The sequence below is a fragment of the Phoenix dactylifera genome, unplaced genomic scaffold, assembly GCF_009389715.1.
Source record: "Phoenix dactylifera cultivar Barhee BC4 unplaced genomic scaffold, palm_55x_up_171113_PBpolish2nd_filt_p 000077F, whole genome shotgun sequence".
In the NCBI taxonomy this organism is placed as follows: Eukaryota; Viridiplantae; Streptophyta; class Magnoliopsida; order Arecales; family Arecaceae; genus Phoenix; species Phoenix dactylifera.
In genome coordinates, this window is record NW_024067676.1 from 281,227 (window position 1) to 298,803 (window position 17,577).

The window sequence follows — 17,577 nt, forward strand, 5'->3', positions numbered from 1 at the left end:
CATGCTGTTTCCTTAGGTTAAAAATTTTCTGCATAACGAAAATCTAGAAACTATGGAGAGAAAATGTAGTTAGATGGATGAAATCCCCAAACTGAATTAAAATGTACTTTACTATGTTGAAACTTACCTCAGTTTCTTTCTGTCTCGTATAACTTAGGAAAACATTCTGGTTAAGCGAATGCTATCCATTTTATGTATGTGGATGCATTGTATTAATAATAAGATCTACCGTCAAGATGCTTTGTTGCCATGTCCATTTAGGTGTTTTCCACCCTGGTAAGAGGTCAAACTTGGACTTCCATTCAGAAGACATTGGTTGTTCTTGCCGTGGGGACACTTTATTGATCTTTAGGATTTAAATGTGATCTTTTTAGGTCCAAAATGAAAACATGCTAGGTTTTTACTAAGGCATATGGCCTAAACCTAACCTGATTGATGCTTGGCCCAGATCAGATCTGATTTAATATATGAATTAGCAGTTGTTTTGAGTTTTGACTTTTTGTTAATAGTGGATTTTTTTATAAAAAAAATGATTGGAGATATGTGGGGCATATATAGAACTTAATTTGGTTTCTAAAATTGATTGGACGGCTAGATCTGGATTTGACCTAGATCAACTCTAAGTCGGGCTAGAATATGCCTGATGAATGAGCATTTTAGCATATCTATCAGAATCTCAGTTAGGCTAGAATATGCCTGATGAATGAGCATTTTAGCATATCTATCAGAATCTCGGTTTTATTGAGGTCATCATTGCATAAGTATGGGTGATGTCTTTGAGTAGGTATGGTATGGTAGCTAGCATGTGAAAACTTCATGTTTATGGTTCCCTAAATGGGCTAGCCACTAGTTCGCTAACTTATCTTACTGCAATTTTACCTGGTAGACCGAGGGAACTAGTTTTTGGTATAAGAATTTGGGGGCTGGTTGAAGAATATGGAAGGGGTAGTTCTGATATTTTCAGGTTAAATTTTGACTATGGTGCTTGATAGATCATAGATGGCCAGCTTAGCAACTGGTCTTGAGCTCAGAGACGCTCAACAGCTTGAGAGTTTGAATGATTTAAGTTTAGTTAACTGAATTAAGATCCTAACTAGATGGTGAAATGATAGGAAAGATTTAGGAAATGCTAGATGGTTTTGGGTTGTTCTAGGAATATGATCAGGTTATGTTGACTGTTAGGAATGTGATCAGATTAAGAGGAAGATGATGCTTGCATTTGGTCGTAGCATTATTCATGATGCAATTCAGATTTTTCTTATGTGGCTTATGTTGAATGCAACACATCTTACATCTGGTATAAAAACATCAAGGACTTTACCATGGCAAAATTTATCACTTTGCTAAATACCAATTTTGGGGGAAAAAACTTATTATTTGGGTTGTTTACATCCCTTCCTCAAGTGTCAACAGAAGTGTGGTATTAGTATTTTTTGGGTGTTCAATGTTACTTCTGATCAAATAGGAATAATTTTCTTGATTTATCTTTATACTTGGTAGAAAACTAAAGGACATTTCTCACTTTCAGAAGTGACACTGATCTAATAAAATGTTTTTCTTTGTTGTGTTCTGAATGGATAGAACCTTGTCATCAACTTCTACGTAAGTTCAGTCGTTACAGTTTAATTGGTCACTGGTATCTTGTTATTTATATATTCATGTTTTGGTTGAAAGATGAATCTTGTGTTAGGTGAGAAAGTTACCCATTTTATGTACATATTCTGAAATGGTATCCCAAGTTATTGTTTGACCTTGTTTAGGATTCCAGTAGATAGAGCATTGAATTTGGAAGTAATAGAGAGAAAGTTCGTGTGGTAAAGGGAAATATGGGAAAATATAGGTGATCACCATTGAAGGTATTGGAGAAAGTGTTTAGAGATAAAATGCCAATAACATTGGGGATTACAAAGGTGAGGAAATTAGAATTTTCTTTTCTTTTGTGTCATTTAAGGTACCTGAGGCTTCTTTTTGATATTGAGAAGCAGAAAAGGCATGATTAATGAGAAGTTATAGAGTATATTGACCGAGTTAACTTGTGGTGAAACAGTTCGTATCATTTTTTTATATCGACAGAGATGCTGACTTGGTTTAGTTGTGCATGAGACAACTCATGCTCGTTTTTAGTGAGGGTTCAGATTATGTATTGTGACAAGCACTGCGAAAAAGAAGAATGGATACTCTTTAGAGTCATGATTCATAACATATATTTCAGTAGCAAGAAAAAAAAAAGGAAGGTGGGCCAGACTTATCGACTTAAGTTGGGCTTTCTTGGTGGATGTAGGCACAAGAACTCTGCTTAGGGAAATTCCACTACATGAAAAAAGAAGCATCATCGAGTAGACAAATGCAAGTTGAAAGTTTATCAAGTCTGTCAAAAGAAAACATCTCACTGCAACTCCGCACATCAAGGTGTTTGCATCATCTCTTTTAGTTTCACCCACTAGGTTCAGTATGTAAAGTCAGAACATGCAACCCCTTTTCTGTACAATATATGCAGCATACAGGATGGGGCTAATGGGCATTGCCTTCAAATTCATCTGGTAACAAGTCAAAAACATACCTAGTTGTCAATGAACCTCAGATGTACTAGTTCTTAGAGTAAAATTGTACATTTTGTAGACAATATTTTGCAGATAAAATTCCAAATAGATCATGAAGAACATTTTTGCATATTGGATCGTATCAAAGTAACAATTGGATTCTTGAGTTTGGGATATTCCTGATGAATTCAAAAGATTTCATTAAAATCTCTGCACTTGACCTCTAACAGAGGGTCAAAGACATGGAGTGAACAACATGATTATGCAAATATTTTGCAATGCCTCGGATGCAGCTTAGCAGCAACATTGATGACAAGGAGATATATTGCAACAGTGTGAGGTCATTCAGAATTTACTGTTCCTAATGTCTTAAATGCTATCAAGAGGCCAACTTATTTGGAACAAAAGATTTATATACTTGAATAATTTTATAAAAAAATTCTACTGTAGTGGGTAGGGAGTAATAATGCCAAAGTATGAAAGCTTAATAACATTTTGAAAATAAAATGGCCTTAATCATCATGTGATACCACTGTATTAGTATTTACTGGACCTTCGCTTTCAATGCTTATTAAATAATAGGCCAAATTTTGCTGTGCGTATGTATCATTTTTAATATATTATTTATTCCCACTTTATTAATCTCAATATGTCTGCATAATTTCAAACTCAGGCACTTTTTAGAGCTCTGAAGACAGAGCATGCTACACCCAAATATGGTCTTATCTTCCATGCATCCTTAATCGGTCAAGCAGCTCCAAAATTCAATGGAAAGATTTCTCGTTCCCTAGCTGCCAAGTTGCCAGTCAATATGATGCCCTTGGTGATAGTCAAGACAACTCTATGGGATTGGAGAATCGTGCCAAGGTAATAATTATGTTCGAGACTATGCTACTATTTTCATGTGTATCCGTAACATCCTTGAAAACACTTGCATCCGTGTATGCTTGAATAGCTCGAACCCGCTTAAGGGTTCTTGAGGGCAGAGAACTGGGTCGTTCTGCTGGGTCATCAAAAGGCAAGCCCAAGATTGAAGTTTACGACAAAGACAGAAAGAAAGGTGCAGGATCTTTGATTACTGCTGCGAAGGTGTGCATCATTTAATTGGACAGATCTTTTCTTACTCGAGTAGGTTTTAGCATGCACAAAAGCTTTCAGTACCCACTTGTTCTAATTCTTGCTTTTTGGATTTGCAGACTTACAATCCAGCATCTGATTTAGTGCTTCAAGAAACCACTGAGCCATCTGGTAAGCAGGAAGGAGCACCTTCAAAGAAGAGGAAGCATGAGGAAGTAGAACCAACATCTGATGGGGAGACTCCTGTCCAAGAAGGGGATGATGAAGAGAGGAGAAGAAGAAGAAGAAGAAAAAGAAAGTTGAGGTAGAGAGCACCGAGTTTGAAAATAATGATCAGGTTGCTGTAGCAGCAGCAGAAGAGAGGAGAAGAAGAAGAAGGAGAAAACTGAAGCTCGAGGCACTGCTATGAAGAATCAGGGTCAGGATGATGTACCAGAAGCTGACCAGGCGAAAGAAGAAGAAGAAGAACAAGAAGAAGAAAAAGCATACTGAAGCGGTCGAGGAACGAGAAGCTGACATGCAAAGCAGGAAAAAGTAGAAGAGGAAAAAAGATAAGAAGGGTGAGTGATGCATTTGAGGGATTATGCTGTTCTCTGTGGCACTGAAGGTTAAGACCTGGTGCGGTTTTTGGCTCATTTATATAGGTTTCAAGGTGACAAAATTCAGAGAAATTTTCTTTAGTTTGTTGGTCCTAATTCAATGTTCACTGTGTTCATTTCATTTCTGACCAGCATGACTTCCCAGAAATGCACCAGGTGTTGTTCCAAAAAGAAATTCTTATGTATGCTCATCAAATCTTCATGGGATCAAAGCCGAGAGATTATTATCGCAGAATGTTGGTTCAATCATCTATTGTCTAATTTCTTCATATTCTGCGAAGGAATTGATTCCAAGTATCTGTTTATATTAGACATGATGAAATCATTGGCAAATGGACTAAATACTATAAAAACAATCTACTTCAAACTTCTTATATTTTTGGGTATTTGGCGGTGTGGAGCAGCAGCACAGAATGCATTTCCCACCTGGATGAAGGATGGGTGTATACATATGCCCAAGCTAATTTTGTGGGATTTTGTCCTTAAATGAGAAATCATAACCAAACTGTAACTAACAATGAACAGGCTCTTTCTCTGTTCATCATCCTTATTCAGCTTTTACCAGTGACTATGCTGCTAATATATGAGGTGCTGAAGACTTGTTGTAGGTTATCAAAATGAATTCATAACATACTGGTTTTGATGTTTCAACTGTAAAGTTCGAATTTATTCTATTTCAATATGGTCTTTTTTTCAACATTTCTATTCACCTTTGTATCGAGGCTAAATTTTGGAAATTGCTAATGAAGAAAATAATTGGAATTATTTGTTTTCATCGGCCGAACTGACTTCTGATTGTCAGCTGCCATGGCTGGCGCACTAGGCTCTCTATGATTACATCAATAGAAAAGAAGAAAAAAAAGTGAACTATGCTTTAAATTTCATTTGCTACTTAAATTGTCAGAACCAAATCCTCCATCATCTGACTGTAGGCAGCAAAAACAACTTCCCCTGATGAGAGTGAGAAAGAGAAAGATGGTGCTTATTAAGGTGGAGGAATAGAACTACTTGAATAGTTTCATAAATGGAAGTAGTTAAAGCATCACTTTTTCACTATTAGGCTTGAACAAGAAAGAGAGCGAGTGGTGCTTTCAAGAGTCCTACTTTGTAGTCATGGGTTAATCCTGACAAGAAGGGGTGTTATCCCTGTGATTCAAAAATTGTATGGCTCTACCTCAAAACAAGTCGACCAATGTTATATTACAATAGTATGAATATCAGAATATCTTGTTGGCCAACAAAATGATGCCACATAGGTAATTGATTGTATTATAAGTTATTTTGAGCACAACTTGAAGAACCTGTTACAACAATCACACTAGGCCTAAAACTATCTATGTTAGGAATTGAGCTATTCTATAGTTACAAGTAAACCTTGCATCTCTTCATTGCCACTTATGATTAAGCTACCGAACTTGTGCGAATTTGTTAACGGAGGGGCTTCTCATCTTAGGCAGATGGTCCTTCTCTCCTAATTGATAGATAATTTAGGCAATAAATTAGTTCCATGATTGAGCTCGTCTTCATTTTCATGTTGTTGTACCTGTACTTTTGATGTTGTAATAATATTTGTGAAAATTATGATGCAGTTTAAATCCATTGTGAAGTTTCCACTTCTGCCGGCCTGCTATAACAGTGATTTTATCAGCTTAAATTGTTTTGTGGAAGTAATTAACAGCAGCCTTTTTGTCATCTACAGGGAAGTCAGGAAAGTTAAATGCATATTGTAGTGCTCCTGCAACTGAGAGAGGGGGGGGGGGAGGGGGGGGAAGGGGGGGAGAGAGAACTAAAAAGGTGTTGACTTCTCTCAGTTTTATTATAACTTTAATCATCAAACTCATTCAATGCCATGTCACCAGCTTCATTTCATCTCAGTTAAAAAATAAATTTGGAATGAAACAGCAAAAAACCAAACTCAGTCTGCTAGCCCTACGAAGTCAGGAAAGCTTGCGTATTTTGGTTCCCATCCAATTTCAGCACGAGTTCTGGAGTTATTCATCCTCTTCCCTAAAGGACCATCAGTGCCTACAAAATGAAATATCCACCTCAAAGTTGAAATGCATATAGAAAGAGAATTCCAATCTTTTACAAGGTAACGAAATTAAATTGTAAATACTTGCCTGTAAAACCCTGGAACTTCTTGTCAAATTTCCCACTTTGGTTCACACAATCCATTATCTCTTGCCTGCAAAAAGGAAACTCTTGTACATTGAATAAGCTAGCAATATGCGAGCATGATGATAACTAAAATCAAATATTTGGCAGGGGACAGATACATCGAACATGGCAGACCCCAAGAAGTTATATATTATGAATATGGATGGCTAAGCACAAGAACATAGGCAAATGAAGTCCAAGTATGGGAACCTGGAGAGAGGATGATTGTCACAGCCCAAGAAAATTCTACCCCGGAGCTTCTTTTTCATGATGGCAATTGAGAGGGAAGCAGCATCCTGTTAAGCAACATCTTCATCTTAGGTGTTATAAAGCCAATGGATGAATAAATAGTAACACACCCCAAGCTTCATTCTGGGGACAGATGAATGAGTGTTCGGATAACATATATATATTACCCATAAGCCCTTTTAATTGTTTAGTGAAATAAATATCTCTGTCAACTAAGCACCAAAGCAGAAACATAAGAATAAGTCTTAGACTGTCATATCCAGTTATGTATTAACGTAATCCCCTATTGAAGAATCAAAATTTAATAGGTTGATCTTAATGCTGAAAAAGACCAAGTACATTCAAGCAATTAGAAGCACATTACTTGCTATCATTCTATATCCATTCAAGCAAGTTGTTGACCAAGTACAACAAATCAATAAAAAAATAAAGAAAGAAAGAAAAGGTGCAACACAAAACCAAACACATTGTTGTGCACTAAAAGAAATGAGCATGATGGACAAACTCTAAGCCTTAAACTAAGATCCAACATAGCTAGCAACTTAAACATCCCATTTTATAGCAATACATTGTTATCCCTCATCCTCTGATCAGAGTGGTCCCTATGAAGCAGGATGGTGCACTCTGCCTACACGAGTGTTCCCCTCATCAGCAATGAGAGATCACACGTCTCAAGTGGTACACCTTCATGGCTTTGTTCTTTAATTAATAAATACAAAACTTGTGAGTGTCCCACCTCTCGGCAAAATGAGAAAAAGGGAGGTTGCTGGTAGTATGGGCTGCATGAAGTGAAAATAAACAAGCCATAAAATTCAGCTTTATAAATCTCGTTGTTGATATGAGAAATTGAAGTCCGGTGGAATGAATTATTGAACTTGGCATTGATGTATTCATCATAAGATGCCCATCATATAGCCAGCAGATGGAAGGTCATCTATGGAAGTCTGGCTTTCATTACTTTTCAAGGTTTGTCAATCCTTCTTTATGTTGTTATTGACTACTCAACCAGTTTATTCAAACTTAAATATAGATGGGCATAAATTAGTCTTCGTCGCCAGATTACAGGAAAAAATATCCCTAGACTTTATGATGTGGATCCAAGATCTCAATTATATGAAATTTAGATTTGATCTTAAAGGTTAAAACAATAAAAAAAAGAATATAAAACTATCAAGAATAATCAATCGTCGAATCCTAATCCAATATATGGAAACATGCTCAAACTGTCTGTATTTTAACTTAAGAAAATTTACTGCCATAATTTGACAGAAAATCAGAAGAAATCTGGAAAAAAATTTCAACACAAGAAAGTTTTATGCAAGAAAATTGCTTGTTTATGCATAGATTTCTGTTCTACTTTGTTGAAAATGTGCCAATATGTCCCTAATTAACCTATGGCAACATCATTCAAAAAATATTAAAAAACATTAAAAAATAAGAAATAACCAGCATTAATTCAGACACCCTATCATAATCATCAGAACAAGCCTGATTTATAGAACCAGTGAGTAAAGAAAATTGTGACTTCATAATAAATAAGATTGAATATATGATCTATGGCAGCATCATAAAAAAAATAAAAAACATATAAATTAGAAATAACCAGCACTATTTCAGCTACTACATAATCATCAGAACAACACTGTGATTCATAAAGGGACTGAATAAAGAAGGATGTGACCTCATAATGAATAAGATTTAGTATATGATCTGGACGAGCATCAACAGTTCCTTTCTCTAACCAATAAACATGGGCACCCCTATCTGCTTTGTATCGTTACTCGTTAGCTAAGAAAATAATATCAAAATGGTTTTTGCTTTCTTGATTGCTTGTGTGTGTGCTTGCCATCATATGGGCACACATGCATGCATGCCTCATAGCATAACCAATAGCATTAAGGATATATAAAGCCCTGCAAGTCTCAGAACACAGCCCCCAGCTTCCAAAGTTGCATTTTCTGCTTTTAGAAGCACATCTGTCCGAGGACTTCTACCAACCGGCACTACTGGACAATCCTACAAGGAAATGTATAATAATGAATCAAATAAAAAAAAAGTGTGACATCCCAAAAAGAATGTTACAGAACTGCAGCTGGAAAGTATATAATTCAGGTTGATACATGGATGTGAAAATTACAAGTACATGATAAGGAAACTACTCATCATCACTTGAGAAAAAGGAAAGAAAAGAAAAGATCTCCAGCATAGATATATATATTTATCAAAAAATAATTTTCATCAACCAAACAGGAAGGTTGTCTCAAAGTTTTTAAATAGTAAAAGAAAATTATGTTTTATAAGATCTCAAAAACATACACACCCCCTTTTTCATAGAAATCAATTTACACCGGATGTCCTGTTATGATTCTGCTTCAAACAATGAAATCAAAGCCAATGAAATGCAGGTGATAAAAAAAATGGTCCAACTAGATCTAAAAGTGCTTGCCCCGGATATACTTAAAAAAAGTAGTTCTCATTAATTAAGTTTGCAATCATGGGTTCTCTCAATTATTGCAGTTTAGTCAATAACGTGGGAGAAACAGTTGAAGCATCAAATTATTAAGGAAATGTAACATGTATTACGACACATGAGTGCAAAACAAATATGTTACCATTGGAGCAATGTGTTTATATTAGATGTAACACCTCATCGCAAAAACCATTATTGCTGCAATCATATGCAGCAGTGCTTGATGTAAACAGGAAAGAACCTTCACCACTCCAGTTTGATGCTGCCAATCTGCAATTTTTTTAAAAAATCCAAACATGTCATCTATGTCCAAGATCTGCATTTTTATTTAATATAGGATGATTAGGTGCGTCGACGCACAGTAGATATAAAATAAGCAAAAGGCTAGTTGTAAATAATACTGTTTAATATAATAAAACTGCAAAAAAAAAAAAAGCCAGGCAAAAGCAAATGGGCACTGTCAGTAAATGTGAATCTTGTGAAGGCACAATAACATGCTAATTAGTCCTTCAATGGCTCTACTTTTTCCGCCTGATTCTTTTACATCTGGAGTTACCCTAGTCTAACAATTTGACAACATTTACAGTTACACAAGTCTAGCATTGTGACAATCCCTGCATAATCAGTGAAGTATCTCACTAAAAGTTGGAAGTAGAAGACAGGTTGAAATTTCCATTTCCAGGCAAGTAGGTAAGACATCTTCCTTAAACAACATGTTTGCCATCTTGCTTCTATTTGGTACAGTGAAACTCATTATACAGGTAGTTAAATGTTGAAGCAAGTATTACCCTCATTGATTGGGATTCCAAATGCTAGGCGAGCATAAAAGGCATCTTGGCCGCACCTTTCCAAAGTAAGGACTAGAACCACCAAACAAGTCCGTTCATTGTTTTACATATCTATATGCCAGGTCAGACCTGAAGATCCTTGCTATGGGCATTGCCTACAAGCTAGATCTATGCCTAGCCTGTATTCTTCCTTAATTCTGCCCACAAGGACATAAGTATTAACTTCAACCTATGTTAATTGCAGTTGGGTTCGTGAATTGGGTGGGGATGTATGTCTAATTGTCAGATCCTTTCAACACCTCTTCTTAAGAGCCATGTTTGAGTGCCATATACGATGTCCATGTTCAAGTGTCGGGTGCAAGTAATTTGAGCTATATCAAAGGATCCAGGGGTCACACAAAATCCAGGGCATGCTCCTCAGGTTTCATGTTAGCTTTGCCCAGGTTCATGCTCCGAAATTAGCATAAACACTTTGAAAAGGCCAACCATCAGACTGATGAACTGGCACCTTCATTGAGGACCTTTGCATGAAGACCTCTTAAGAAAGGTCTGATGTCAAAATAATTGGATGCTAATTTACTTTGCAATGTTCCAAATGCATATATCATCCAGCCTTCATACATATAGAGAAAATTATTCATATGAAAGACAGTTCTATGGAAAAGATTATGAGGGAAGAGAGGCACAATACATCAAGATAGGCTTATGGCCGCCGAGAAGATATACATAAAGATTTATAGCAGAACTGACGGAGACATGATATGAAAACTATCCATTTACTGTTACACATATTACAAAACATCAAAATCATATCCTAAACTTATAGCATCAATCTTTGTAGGAGAACCGTTGGAAACATGACATGAATCTATTCCTTTACTGCTAAATATATTACAGAACAGCAAAATCATCTCCTAAACTTATAAGTCAATCTTTACCTAACATCACCAGGGTAATCTGCAGTTCGTGATGGAGGAGCACAGAATATAACATATGGAAATTGATGAGAAGCTATAGTTCCCCTCTGAGAAGGAATAATTCCAATTTTTATCAATTCATCATAGTGATCTGTAGTCATCGTCTGTCCAAAGATTTGGCACCCTGGATTTTCCTAGTAACAGAATATAGAAAGAATATTTGATCAATTTAAAAGAATATGTTATGCAATTTTAATACTTAAGAACTCAATTCTTTATTTCATGTAAAAGATCACTTTGATAAATAGATGAAATCAACCTTTTGCAATTTCAACACTAAAATAAAAGGGTAAGTTCAGATGTCCAAAATATAAATGTATTGAAGTTTTACAAAATGTACGAGTCACTTGCCATGCTCGAAAGGATTGTATCCGTGTCAGTATGATAATCTAGTTTAGAATAACACGAAAACAAATCTGGTGCTCTATTCCATTAAAAAAGAAAAGAAAAAAACGAGTCCTATTTATTTAATTTTAAGAATGAACTTTCATGTCATGTATATCAAGATAGTTTGCTCTCAACCTTGGTAGAAAATTAGAAACAGATGCCGATAATCAAATAACATTGATCCTAGTTCCTTCTTCCTAATAGCTAATTTAAATATTGTTAAATAATGAAACGTACTCTTAGAACTGCCACTCAATAGTTAGATTTAAAAGGTGAGATCAATATAGGATAGCAGTAAGGATGAGAATGGTTATATTTGCCATTTATTAAGTGTACAAAATTACATCGCAGATCTTTCTATGCCATCCAAAGTTCCATTATTGCAAATTTTCTTACTTCCATAAGAGTTAAAACCTGAAACCTTGTGCGCACTTTACAGGTCATCTAGTTCATTTTCAAGAAATTTTAAATCATGACGCTATCTTACTATATATCTTGGGAAAAGATACAATAACTCCTTGCCCTCGTGCTACATACTTCTTAAAGATACAAAGAAGTCTAGCAATACTGGCTACCAATGACATTATCTGGATTCACAAGGCAAAAACGTAACAGATTATCTAGCTAAACATGCAATCAGCTGAAGATATTAAAAATTCTGTTGGCTATAATTAAGCTGAAATTGCTCGCATTTTCCTTTATAAATTAATTTATTTTCTTCAAAATTCTTAGTGTACAAATTTCCCTTTGCTCAGTCAGCTTTTTCTGGATCCCTGTACCTAGAGATTGGAATTTTCAAGGAGAGGGAAAAAGAAAGAACAGGGTATCTCATAAAAGATAAGATGTCAGATATGTAACTAGTTCAATTATCTTTACAAGGATTTGAATGAACCTGTTGCCACTTCTCAGCTACCATACGACCAAGTATGCCTGGCCCTACAATCAACAAATCATGCTCCCCAACAACATTAGGAGATGATATCTTCAGTCCTGCATCATGGGATGTCCCTGCATTTGTCAAAGCACAAATGGACATTCAAAATCCTTCAAATCAGACGTCTGAACATTCTATAATGTTGAACATGTATAATAAAGTTTTGAAATTACACTGCATGCAACAATTCTATTGCAAAAAATCTCAAATTACATCCAGTAATGCAATCAGATACTAAAATTTCCTGAATTCTGTTGCAAAATTAATAATGTCAGCACCCAGAAATTAAATTTCAGCATTTATTTATTATCAAGTGCATAATGCATGATAATTATATACGAAATTCAATTTTACATCAAGTGGGGTTTCCTGATTAGCAAAAAAAACAGACCAGCTTGATGCCAATCTGGCTTCATTTGATTATTTCACTACAAATCCAATTTTAATAGACGAAGGCTTAAGTCAAGAACTAGGATGGAAAGCATAGGGATAAATTGAAATATTTTTGCCTAAATTTCAACCAAAAATCTTTGTCTCACCTTCTAGCTCGATCCTATGATATAATAATTCTATCAGCAGTTTCCTGGCATCTCAGCAGCTAAAATCTTCAATGAACGAAGAGTGATATCTGGTATAGGTTAGACTTCACCTCAAAAGTGAATTAAAAGGACATTCGTATGTTAGAAAAATGACAGTCAACACACATCCAAAACAACCAAGTGATAAGTTCATTATGTAGAGTATAGAGAAAGGATTCAGAGACCACCAAAAGTTATTAACTATGTAAGTGAAGACTGTGATTGGGTCAGCACATTCGAAAATCTTGCATTGATCTTCCACTGGAACAAATCCCTCTTCAAATAAGTAGAAAGAAATAAACCATTTCTCGAAAAAACAGATTAAAATAAACCAACATTTGCTAGCCAAGAGACTTCTCTTCTCTTTCCTCTACACTTTCTTCTTTTCTCCACTCATTTTTCAGTTTGTCAGAACCATGAACCCTCCATGACTCTCTAACATCTCATCCTTGTGTCATCTATCTCTTTGAATGACTCTTCTCCCTTATTTTCCCTCTTCTCCTGAATCTTCTATACTTTCCCTCATACCCCTTCATGTTTGTATTGATTCAACAAACCCCAAATTCTATTTCCCACCCTTAACTCCTTTTGCTAGTTTTGTTTTATTTGGATCCGCTAGACATCAGCCCTCAATAACTCAACCATGCCATCCATAGCCTCTATAGAATATTGCCCATCATGTCTATAGTCAAATTTACCAATTTTGGAACCTACATGGTGATGAATCAGATTATGCTTGTGGATTGTTTTTCCAATAATTGTGGTTCTCATTCTAAACAACTGACATTTGCATCTTTTTCTCTTATCAGATGAATTTTGCACTACTTTTGTTTGAATTTTGAAACGATAAGTTTTGCTAAATTTTTTATTGTGTAAGTAAAGAATCTCAACCTATTTGTTCTCTAGTAACAAATTTCATAATTAGGAACCTAAGGGTGCATTATTAGTAGTATTAAAGGTTCAAAAGGAAATAAAAATTTATTAGATCTTTTTACCAAATTAAGCTATACTAGTCTTGCAGCCATGAGCCATCTAGGACTAAGGTGAGCATGTTATATAACTAGCAGCACCACTGAAGTCTAATGTGATAAGCTAATAGGGGACAATCTAAAGTGGAACAGATGACTTTCCAATCATTCAGAAAATAGGTCAAAAGATAAGTTGCTAGTTTAAGACACAGAAAAAGTTTATCAGCTATGGCTAAGAGCAAAGTCACCTGATAAGAATGTTAGTTTCACCACACAAGGCTTACAACCTAAATTGTTTCTATGTCTACTAAACCAATCTCAATCATCAACTTCAAAGAACAAGCAGCACTCATATGTTGACTTTACAACCTATCAAGTACACCAAAATAAGTAGGCAGACATGCTGAACCCAGATCACACTGACAGTGGCCCCCTTAAAGGAATTTCTTATCCAATTTCATTATGAAATCTACAAACATTCATGGGTAACAACACAAACAGACATGAACCATTCCGAAAGATAACTTCCAAGCAAATGCCCAGATCCCTCGCCGTAAAACTTTGTAATAGACCAAATTGTGAAAATTGTTGAGCCATCACCATTAGATCCTAGAAAGAAATCGAAATGGTAGCATAAACTGTGAACTAGCAACATCAAGCAGACACATCAAAATCCCACCTTCATCAAATCTAGCACATCTCCACCTCCATCTCAATCTGATTAGATGAATAACACCCACTCAGACAACTAAAACCCTATCAAATATTCGACCGGGATAAAATTTGATGGCAAGTCCTCTTCAAGACACCAAAATGCACAAAAAAAAGCATTGCAAGACAACAATAGTGTGAGAATTATTACATCAATTAAATACAAAAATGTTATTAAAAGAGGAGAAAAGGTTTGGTGCAAATGGAAAGAGTTCTCTACCTATGTAAGATGATACTGCAATTTGAGCAATGATGACAATAGGTCAAACCAAAATTCTACCTTCATAAAATCTAGCCTATTCCGATCCTCATTTCAATCCAAGCACAATCAAGCATTCCACCAGGGGAAAAATAATAAAAAACTCTGACCATGAATATACCCAATGCACCAAAGAAAAAGCAAAATCCACATGGCAAGAACTATTAATCCAATTGAATCAAACGCACGGATTCCCTTTAGCACGAAAAAATCTGGTAGTTTGGAAACAACAACTTCAATCAGAGAAGCCAAATTCCATCCTTATTCAATTAGCTACTGCTGCTGGGCCCTTCCCAAGATACCCAATGTATACAAAAAGAACAACAAAAAGCTACACTTCAAGAACTATTATCGAATGCAGTAATCCAATTCCAACAAGAAGGAACGGGCGCACTGGAAAAAATGGAGCAAAATTCCCTATTTATCAAATCTAGCTACTCCCACCTCCGTTGGAACCCAAAACACCACCAGTATACCAAAAAACAGCCAAACCGAACTAGCACGCAGATCAAGTGCTAACAAGAACAAAATTCGTTCATACGAAACAGTGATTCGAGCACATAGCATCGAATTGAGGAGATGCCGACCGATCGCTTCGGGTGAAGACGCGGAGGAATCGAAGGGCAGCGCCATCGAGATGCGAGAGCGTCGTCGATCCTCGAGGCGAAACCCGGCGTTTCGGGGGCGAGCGAAGGGGAGAATTCTCGGAGGCCGGGAAAGGGCGACAGGAGGAAGAAGAGGCGGTGTGGGGATTGAAGCCGTGATTCCTATCATCGAGGTGTGAACGTGACGTCAGTTGAAGACGCGGGCAGAAGATGGAGATAAAGCGGCTTCTGCCGTCTGACGACGGCGGGTAATGTGTCGGAGCTGCGGGTTCAACGGCCAAGATCTGAAGAGCTCGGCAATTCCATAGATCCGACGGCTGAGAGACAAATCATCATCACGGACGATCGTCCCTGCGAGAGTAGACCCATCCTGACAAGAGCTCTTCAAATCCACTCATGGGCTCGTCATTATTATTTGGGTGGGACAGGAACTCTTTTATATCAAATTACTATATTTGGTTAAAAAAATAAATAATAAAAAAATAAATAATAAGTCCCACTTTTATTTTACTGAGAAAGATGATAAAATATATACCACCACCACCAGATGGTATCTATTTTCACAAACTATTTTATCAAGCGGAGATAACTTAAAAATATTATTACTTGATGAAAAAGCCCTTATTTTTTTTCTTTGAAACCCACAAATATTTTTATTTGATTTTATCAATTCTGATGGAAAAAATGCTAGATACCTTGACTCCGGATTAGAGCGATCTTTTTGACCTGTGTATTAACCAAGGCGAACAACTGCGAAAAAAATCGAGGTACCATTTTGCTCGTGCTAATAAAGACTAGTAGATATGGTAACGCTGTAGTCAAAGTACGATCGGCGTATTATTGCCGTATGCTGCTTATGTGGAACGGTTTCCACATTATGAATGTATAGTTGACCGTTACCTTGCAATTAAAGTACGTTGCACCAAATCAGGTAACAAATCAATATTCTACTTTATATAAAGAAGTGGCCCGAGGATCTTCAAGAAGGCTCATTTTTTGAAGACTACTCTCTATAAATTTTCTTTTTTTATACTATTGCTCCATTATTTTGACTTAACCATCAAAGGATTCTCCGCCAGAAATTTTTCAGTAAGTGAACTTCTTGCAGGTTAGTCTCGAAGGCAACTAAATTTTTCTCGCATCGGTTTCATCCAACCTCATTTAGCTCAATTCTCACCAACCTCAAGGTGAACGGAGCACCGTCCCAGCCTCGGTTCAGAATTTAGTGACAACAAATCCCATAATAGTCCCAACTCTAATGATTTATTTTTTTTCCAACTTAATTAACTAACAGTGTAGTTGTATTTAAATATAATTATTTAATAAGGAATTGAAAATATTAAAATTTTTATAATAAACAAATATTTTAAATATATATAATTGATTTAAAAATATTTATTAACTCATGTAAATATATTTCAATATTCAACATGATCCATATTCACAACTTTTATATAAGTGGGTTATATACTGCCAACAAATATTATTACTTGAATTGTTTATCAAAAATATTCTGATTGCTTGCAACCAAATATAGTAATTTTTTTCTGTGCTATTTTTCTGAGTAAGTTTTTCACAAACTAAATATGGTAAAATTTATTTTTTTCGATAATTATTTTTTAAATAAAATATCTCTATAAATTGTCAGATTACTCTGTGTTCTGACATACTCCAACCAAATGAAACCTAATTGAGCCAACCTTAATTGATGCTGGGTGTAGTCAAGCTTGGTTAATACTAATTTTGAGCTTAAAAGTTGAGAGTAAGTTTGGCCGTTTTCATTTTTCTGACTTGATCGAGCCTAATTTTAGACTGAGTGGATCTTAAGAACATTTCAAGCAATTTGATTCTAACTTTGTTTAAGTTCAGTTCAAGCTTGATTATTCTCTCACTTAAGCTTTGTTTAAGATTTTATGTTAATTAAGCTAAAAGTCAAATGTTGAAATTAAATCTAATATATGATGACTAATACACTTTATTACGGGAAATAAAGTTGATCTGTGTATGAGAAAGACAAGGGTTGGTATAAGAATTTCTTTGGACCAACAAAAAAATTGAGTCAAGAGAAAACTTGCACTCCAAACACTAAAAACTTGTTGGCGCCTTAGAATCTATTCAAAACCGTTCATAATTTTTTTATTAGATATTTTTTTAAAAAAAATAATAATAATATGATGTCTGAAAAAATAATTTTGTTATATTTAGTTGACATGAGAGAGTGACACATTTTAGAGTCGCTTATATTTGTTATATCTATGCCTACTTTTCTAAAAAATAT

At 35.5% G+C, this 17,577-nt stretch overlaps 1 protein-coding gene and 1 pseudogene across 2 annotated transcripts; one reads left to right on the top strand and one right to left on the bottom strand.

The window, feature by feature from the left end:
• The first annotated feature begins 3,491 nt into the window (after positions 1 to 3,491).
• LOC103717839 lies at positions 3,492 to 4,583 on the top strand (annotated as a pseudogene).
• Positions 4,584 to 5,999: 1,416 nt separating this feature from the next.
• Positions 6,000 to 15,621, bottom strand: LOC103717827. Of its 2 annotated transcripts, none has more exons than XM_008806360.4 (9): positions 15,282 to 15,621; positions 12,137 to 12,252; positions 10,819 to 10,991; positions 9,269 to 9,362; positions 8,528 to 8,638; positions 8,304 to 8,393; positions 6,584 to 6,669; positions 6,337 to 6,401; positions 6,000 to 6,241 (listed from the first exon to the last, which is right to left on the bottom strand). In XM_008806360.4, the coding sequence occupies exons 1-9, from the start codon at positions 15,466 to 15,468 to the stop codon at positions 6,132 to 6,134; spliced, it is 1,032 nt and encodes a 343-aa protein (XP_008804582.1). In that variant the 5' UTR covers positions 15,469 to 15,621; the 3' UTR covers positions 6,000 to 6,131. The 2 variants fall into 2 exon arrangements, with proteins under 2 accessions (XP_008804582.1, XP_038972195.1); XM_039116267.1 differs by lacking the exon at positions 15,282 to 15,621 and adding an exon at positions 12,718 to 15,217.
• Between the last annotated feature and the right edge of the window lie 1,956 nt (positions 15,622 to 17,577).

Coding starts and splice junctions, on each gene's coding strand:
- LOC103717827 (XM_008806360.4), bottom strand. CDS start 15,468: ATGATAGGAATCACGGCTTCAATCCCCACACCGCCTCTTCTTCCTCCT. Junction 9,363..10,818: donor GATTACCCTGGTGATGTTAG/GTAAAGATTGAC, acceptor AAAAAATTGCAG/ATTGGCAGCATCAAACTGGA. Junction 6,402..6,583: donor GACAATCATCCTCTCTCCAG/GTTCCCATACTT, acceptor TCCTTTTTGCAG/GCAAGAGATAATGGATTGTG.